The sequence below is a fragment of the Phycodurus eques genome, chromosome 10, assembly GCF_024500275.1.
Source record: "Phycodurus eques isolate BA_2022a chromosome 10, UOR_Pequ_1.1, whole genome shotgun sequence".
Taxonomy (NCBI): Eukaryota; Metazoa; Chordata; class Actinopteri; order Syngnathiformes; family Syngnathidae; genus Phycodurus; species Phycodurus eques.
The window spans coordinates 18246755-18254764 of NC_084534.1; the positions used below are offsets into that span (position 1 = coordinate 18246755).

Below are 8010 nucleotides of genomic sequence, written 5' to 3' on the forward strand. Positions count from 1 at the left end.
TTTGAGGCTAATTTCTCCCAGTGAGAGGAACAATGGCATGAGAAATGGCATGAATTGGCCTCAGCTGAATGACTTTAATAGCCGTGCCATTAAAGAAGGGACTAACGTATGCCCTTCCACACGAACGTTAATACTTTTAGACTTAAACTGCTTTGGAAAATGCCTAAATCCAATCCTCAATTTTTCGAGCTTTTAATCCAAACGAGACTAAGTTAACATCCAGAACAATCAAATACAGTGTTTAACCCATTGGAGCAATCAGTTTTTTCTCTCTCGCTCTCTCTCTCTCTCGCTCTCTTTCTCTCGCTCTCTCTCTCCCTTTCTCTTTTTTTTTTACAGCAAAGTCAAAGTTTGGCAATTAAAAATCATAAAATCTTCACATCGGGTGCCGGTTCACTGCATCTCCTTTCGCTTGCTTTATCACACGGCCAGCTGGCCAGCGGGCTGCACCGTGATTGGTCGGTTGCGGTGGGGGTTGGTAGAGTGGGCGGCTGTGTTGGTGTCTTTGGGGAAAGGTCGAGGGTCACGGGCCTTTGACAACACATGTCAAGGCCTGGCCCGCAGCCTCCTCTCGCCGGAGCGTTCGGCAACGAATGGCCCGGATGTCGGACGCGATGCAGAACGGACACAATGACTCAGCGGTTTGAGCAACTCCCACGCACATCCCCCAAACCACTCAACAAGCAAAGTTACACTCAGTTCAATTGGACTTACGTCGGGCTTTTGATTCCCCCCGCAACCCCTTTAGGTAGCAAACAAGTTGGCCTGAATTTGTGGTGCCGAGTAGTAGATTTCGATTTAGCGATGACATCACGTTTACATTCTGTTTCAGTTTCTATAGCAAAACGTTTGGCGGCAAAAACTACTTGTAGTCGGGCCTGAATTACTGTAGTCAGCTGGATGTTACTAAGTGGCAAAATCCCATTTTGTTTCCATCGCTTCACAGAACATTGTGTACAGTCAGTGGTTGATTTGAAGGTTTTGGCAATCACATTTGCTCTCTTGTGGTTTCTGACCTGTTGATTTATACGACAGCAAACTAAAGATTGTCAGGCGTATAAGCAACTGTACTATTTACCTGGAACTTTGTCCTATGTAGCTCAAAATGGTCCAACTGAACCCAACTTCTCTCTATTGTGATTTCCAACTTGTTTGGATTTCTACAGCAGGCAATTTAGGCAGCCAACTAGTGGGGCCTGAATAAGTGGCACCCACTACCGTTTGCTGTCAAGTAGTGAAATTCATCTTGTCGCTAACGCTTGAAGACAAAGTGACATGTTTGCATTCTGGATACATTGTTATGGCGTGCAGGTTAGGCAGAAAAAAACCTTCATCATGCCTTAATTAGTTAAGTCACTAGGTCTCGCACTGCTGCTTGCTGTCAAGTAGTAAAAGGCAATTTATTACTTCAACACTTGCGACAACATGCATGTTTACATTCTGTTGCAATTCCTCCGGCAGGCCCTTTAGGCTGGAAACTAGTTGGGTCTGATTCACTGTAATTGGTTCCCACTGCTGCTTGCTGCCAAGTAGTAAAATCAAATCTATTTGACAACATACCAGGTTGTCTGTTGTCATTTTTATGACGATCTGTTTCGGCAGCAAAAATTAGTCGGGCCTGAATTAGCTGCGCCCACTGCTGCCTACTACGGAGTTGTGAAATCCAATTTGTTTCAATGACTTCAAGGCATTGCGACAGCCTCACTCTTGAGGTTTCCAACTTCTTTTGATTCCTACAGCCGCCCATTTAGGCAGCAAACAAGTGAGGCCTGAAAAAGAGGTGCCCAGTACTTGTGAAATACAATTTGTTTTGATTACTTCAAGATGTAGCCACAACAACATGTTTAACTTCTGTTCCAATTTTTTTAGCGAGCTGTTTAGGCATGAAACTAGTCGGGCATGATTTAGTTGTGCCCACTGCTGCTTGTTGTCAAGTTGTTTAGTGAATTAATTAGTCAAACTACTGCTGCTTGCTGGCTAATTGCATCCTCAGCATGCTTGAAGCAATTTGTTTCTACTGCACCGAAATGTAGCGACGGCACACAGTAACATTCTGATTGATTTGAACGTTCAAATCAATCAGATTTGCTGTCGAGCGGGGGCGGCCACCTGCCTCGATTGTTCGCGTTGACAGACCCAGTGAGAGAAAAATAACCGTGCTAATATTAGTTTATGATAATATACAATAATGTAATGGAACTCCGCTATCTAATTTGAATTAATTGCACCTCCCAGCATCGACAATCAAGTGCGGACAGGCGAGTTGTGGCTCTTATTAATAAAGCCGCGTGACATGTGACGGAGTCTGAGGCGGCCGATAACGTGGACTCTTTTTTTTTTCTGTCTTTCTTTTTCTTGCCGGCTTAAGCTTGGTGTGCGAGCCGCCGTCTGGCCTTTGAGCAGCTTGGCCTGTCAGGCTGATGTATGGCAGCAGCGCTGGTGTGCGGCTCCCTGAGGAGCGTGGCCTGTCTGCTAAGTGGGACACGACTGACAGTGAACCACAGCCAACGTGCACTGCCCCCCGCCCCGCCCCGCCCCGCCCCGCCCCGCCACCCATCCCTCCGTCTTGTGTATAACACACACTCTGTGAAAGGCTGCCTACCACACACAGTTCACAGTTTTTTTAGATGACAAACAACACACAGGTGATACATCATGATGTGGTTTGGAACAGTTTGGCCAATCAGGTACTTTGGATTCACGAGGACAGTGGTGCCGTGAGATAGAAGTTGAATTGATTGTGTGACCACGCTTGGAACTCAAAGCACTCCTATCTCAAATCATCTTTCCCCATTGAAAAGAAAGACAACGGCATTAACTCATTCCAGCCTCCCAAAAAAAAACGCCAAAACATTTTGGAATGTTTTTTTAATGAGAAAAATAGCACTCTATAACGATGCACTTCATAAATACATACAGTAATGACCTAATTTAATCCAATTAAAAAGAATCAAACACTTTTTTCACACATTATCATTTAATGCAATGCACATTGTGCTGCTGTCCGCCTTGGCCACTTGGGGGCAGTATAAGAGAGACGGATGGATATACTGCACATTGATGTTAGTGCATACGCCTTAGCCCGCCTCTCGCAGAGGATAAAGAATATATGACTTTGAGTAGTTATATTCAATGTCTAAATGTGTGTTGTTGTTTTTTGCACCGTTTGTGTTCAAACATCAGTTGCTTAAGGGGTTCTATTTTGAGTTTCCCATTATGTGTTAGCATTAGCATTAAGTTAGCATTCTAAAGGCTAAACTATGTGCTTGTTTTGAAGACACAATGTGTGAGTCTACTAGTTTTGTTTATTTTAACAGTCACGTTGAACTGCAAGTGGCATGAAACAGCTTTAAGCTACTAAAAGAATTGTTCACTTTTTGCCAAAGTGCTACTTGTTATACAGCGCTCGTATTGGAAGTTTGCAATCGAAAGTCAAAGCAAAAAAATCGGCCGAATGACAGCTTGCATCTCGAAAGACTTGTAAGACAGGTCACTCCTATCTCAAGGCACTTCCTAAGTGTAACGCCCTCGCATGTGGGAAAGGAGAGCCAGTCAACTATGCACGTCACGTTTAAGTCATGTATGAACGCTGGGAGAGCAGTAAAACACAAATACAATGGACACATTCATGCACCACTACACAGTAATCCTCGCCGATTAACATTTTCTTTTTCGGTAAGTATGTCATTGCTGTATGTTCATGATAATAGATTCGATTGTAGTACTTGGCAGCAAGCAGCAGGAGGTTAACTAATTAATTAACTAAAATCAAGCCCGACTACGTTTTCGTGGCTAAACAGCCTGCCATACAAATGGAAATAGGGAGCAGGCGTTATGTCGTCTCCGTCTCACAGTAAACGGAACCGAGTGGATGTCACTATTTGACAGCAGGCTAACTCAGGCCCGACTAGTTTTTGCTGCCTTAATGGGCTGCTGAATAATTCGGAGTGAGACGGAAACCACAAGTATTGCCATTGTAAATATTGCAGCTCTGTATATACTGTACCTAACCAGACTAGTGGAAAGTAAATGGAGGGAGGTTCCCTTGACTGGCCAATTTATCTTGTGGCTATGTATACATTCACACATGGAAACTTTGTTTGCTTTGGAGTGAGTTTTTTTTTAGGTTGCTGAAAACCACTTTGGAATAGCGTTTTTTTCCATTTTTGATCAATTGGATTTTGATCATTCTGTCGTTGCTATACAGTAAATGAGGCTATGTTATATTCTTGTATTATTTTATTACTGTGTGTTTTTACAATTGTATTACCACTGTACTGTAGAGTGCTTTTTTTTCTAATTGCATAGCATGTTACAATTTTTGGGAGGTGTTATTTTAGGGGTTGGAACGAATTAATGACATTTGCATTCATTTTAAAGGGGATGGTTGATTTGAGATACCAATAATTTGCATTATGAGCATGGTCACAGGACTAATTCAACTCATAAATCAAAGCACCACTATAGACATGTAAAACAGTGAGCCATTGTTTCTTCTGTTTAGCAACTTTGCTCAGTTTTCGCGCCGAAGGTTCCCCTCCGATGACACATCTCCTGGCTGGCGCTCGGACGGCGGCGATGCCCACAGAGATGTCCATTCGTTTCCAGAGTCCCACACAGCAGCTGCTCTGCAACGGAACCACGCAGCCAACCACCCACCCCCGTCTTCAATGCTCTTTTGTCCACGCTGACCCACGCAGGACGCCATCACGGTGACATCCACACCCACCCATGTGCAGCTTAGCCCACCACCTTCTCACACACACACACACACACACACACACACATACACACGCACGCACATCCATATCCCAAACCTCATTAAACTCTTAACCCCGTCACCACTTTTAAATAGCCTCCATCCACCCCCTCCTCATCATCTTGCTTAAAAACCATCAGGACTTCATTTATCTTAATGCAGAGGGGCTGTATGTGTGATGTAGTATGATACAAACACATTTGTTACACCTGCACTAATACCAAAAATGAACGGTCGTAGAAAACTGTAGTCAATCCAACTGGGCATCGCCCAGGTGTGTATACTATAAAAGGTGCGTCCAATATAAAAAAAAAAATATTCGGAACAGTCACAATATCAAAGAAAATCAAATACCTTTATTAGAGCAGGGGTGTCCTGCCAACTAATTCTAAAAATAAAACCTCAGAGGAACTGTTATAAAAAGCCCAACTTCCATCCATCCATTTTCTATACCGCTTGTCCTCATTAGGGTTCCGGTTAGGAGCCGCAGCCAATCCCGGTAGACTTGGCAAGAGAAGCGGGTTCACCCTGGAACTGGTCCCGAGTCAATCGCAGCGCCCATATACTGTAGTCATTAGTCAATCAACCTACGGATATACCGTATGTAGTCTTCAGATTTCCTATGTTTGGTGTAACGTCTTTTGGAATGTGGGAGGAAGCACACGCAAGCACAGCGAGAACATGGGAGGAAGGCTGAGATTCAGAATTCTGAGACAGACGTGCTAACCACTATTCCACCGTGCTGGCCACCCAAAAACATGAAACCTATCGAATGTATGCAGGGCACATATCGACAGACAGCCATTCACACTGAGGGAACATTTTCTATCTTTAGTGAATGGGTGTTAGGTTTAACAACATGCATGTTTTAGGAATGCGGGAGGACGCTGGACTACCTGGAGAAAAACCACGCGAGTGCTGGGAGAACATCCAAAATCCACACAGGAGAGATTCAAACCCGGAACCTCAGAACAGTGAGGCAGATGCGCTAAGCACTGCTGTGTATCACAACTACAAATGCTCATTCTATATCCATATATCCACACTGTCCTTATCCGCTATCCTGGATTCCACCCTGGACTGGTCAGCAGCAGCCGCAGGGCGCGTATATAGGAAAGATAACCATTCTGTCTCACATTCACATCGTCACTCAGTGGGGATTGAGTCCACGCTGCGTGCACCAAAGTCCGGTGACCATCAGTGACCTCATTTTATATATAATGAAACATTTACATGAAAAAAAAAAAAAAAGTATGGCCCTTAGAGGACTTGCTGTACCAGTGATTCTCAAGCACAGTTCGGTTGTATTTAACTTCTACGTTCAACTCATTAGCCTTTACGCTTTGAGAACTGTTTATAACAAAACATTTCTTGAGATACAATTTTCATTTGACTTTTACATTTTAATTGAGTGATTATTTCAGAACGGTTTTTATATTTCAGGGCAGTGGTCATGTTCAAAGTGTGCACAATGTTACAGTGACTTACAATGATGTTATATAAATACAGTGTCATCCTACTATTTTGCTGTATTGTAATGTTGGTCGTGGCGGTGCTACTTGGGGAGCTCTTTTTTGTTTGTTTGTTTTTTTTTTTTTTTGGAAAGATGGTACTTGGTGTCCAAAGTTCCAGAACCACCGCAGTATACAACGTGCGCTCCCCGCCCACGCAGCAGATGTGTGATGTGCACAAAGTTGACAAGTCCAATGAGAACGCACACCGAGCCACGACTCCCGATCAAATCAATGAAACTCCACTTACTCTGCACGACTTGACGGTCAAGTCGTATTTGCCCTTTAAGTCCCTGAGCAGCCGCTCCAGGCTCGCCTTCTCCTCTTTGCCGCTGTAGTCCGGGTCCAGGAGCACGTAGGCCCTCCAGTTGGCCGAGTCGAAGCCCCAGTGCACCGTCCGGTTCTCCAGCCGCTTGTGGCTGTGCACCACGAACTTCCGCGGCGGAAACATGAGCCTGCAATCCAGGCACTGCACGCAGGCTGCGCCGGGGCCCGAGTAGAGCTCCGGTACGAACAAGCCCTTGCATCGGCCGAAGCACTCGTGGTACACGCGGAAGCTGGCCTCGGTGCGCTCCAGCTCCTTGGCGGCTCCCCGGCGGCGCGGCGGAGGGTACGAGCCGCCGTAGATGAGCGCGTTGCAAAGGCGCTCGGCGTCCGTCTGCGTGATGAGACCGCAGGAGGGCGCCGAGAAGGGCAGGATGCCCACCACCTTGAGGATCTCCAGCTGGTCGGCCGTGCAACGCGAGCAGTAAATGTGCAAATCGTCGCACACCGAGTTGATCTGCTGCAGGGAGAAGTCCCGCAGCACGCTGTTGAGAATCTGCGGCAGGCACAGGCGCTTCTCGCCGCCCACCACGAAGCAAGAGATGGGCTCGCGCTCCAGAAGCGTCTCGCAGCGCTCCGTGGAGCGGTCGGACGGGATGAAGAGCGGCCCGGACATGGCCGGGGGAGTGTGGGCCGGCAGCGCGAGCGCCATCTCGGCTTTGGCGTCCTTGAACAGGGACTCCTGGTGGGGCCAGCGGGCGGAGAACGCCGCCGGTCCGCTGAGCGAGCGCATGGAGCTCAGGTGGAACTGCTTCAGAGTTTGCTGAAGTCCAGGGTGAGGCTGGAAGCTGCTCACCTCCATCTTCCTTTTCTTGAAGGGTTGACAAGTAGAACAACTTTGGTCGATTTGGTTGCTTCGAGGCGTCTCGTTCACTCTGCGTCCGCGCTGAGCATTTCCACGCCGCCAGCCAGACAGCTTCCCCCGGACAAGGAGCAGCTTCCCTTCCCGGTGCGGCCCATACAGGGGGGGGGAAAAAACAAACAAAAGATCCACAAGGGCTTGTCCTCCCGCTCTCTCTCTCTCTCTTTCTCTGTCTTTAAATAAACAACTTCCACACTGGGAAAAATCAACTGTAAGCACAAGCACAAGTCTTATTTCTTACGCCTTCCACAGCCGTTTTACGCACTCCTAATGTGCGCCTCAAATGTGCCACCCAGTCTCTCTCTCTCTCTCTCTCTCTCTCTCTCGCTCTCTCCACCCCCCTCTCTCTCTCTCTCTCTCTCTCTCTCTCTCTCTCTCTCTCTCTCTCTGTTTGTTTGTGTCTGCTTCAGTCATTGAATCCCAGCCAGGAATGTGACTGACTCCCCGGGCTTTGGCTCTTCCCGCAGACAGCTGTGCCTCCCGCTGCTACATGGCAGCTGCACACCAACAAAACAAAAAACAAAAAAAAAGGGGAAGAGGGAAAAAAAAAAGAA

At 46.6% G+C, this 8010-nt stretch overlaps 1 protein-coding gene across 1 annotated transcript in view; it reads right to left on the bottom strand.

The window, feature by feature from the left end:
- The window catches only part of skib (v-ski avian sarcoma viral oncogene homolog b), a 59078-nt gene extending 51285 nt beyond the window's left edge, over positions 1 to 7793 (bottom strand). The window contains exon 1 of the mRNA XM_061688133.1: positions 6521 to 7793. Within this exon, the coding sequence (XP_061544117.1) occupies positions 6521 to 7396 (876 nt within the window). The 5' untranslated portion in view covers positions 7397 to 7793. The remainder of the gene's footprint in view (positions 1 to 6520) is intronic.
- Positions 7794 to 8010: the final 217 nt, after the last annotated feature.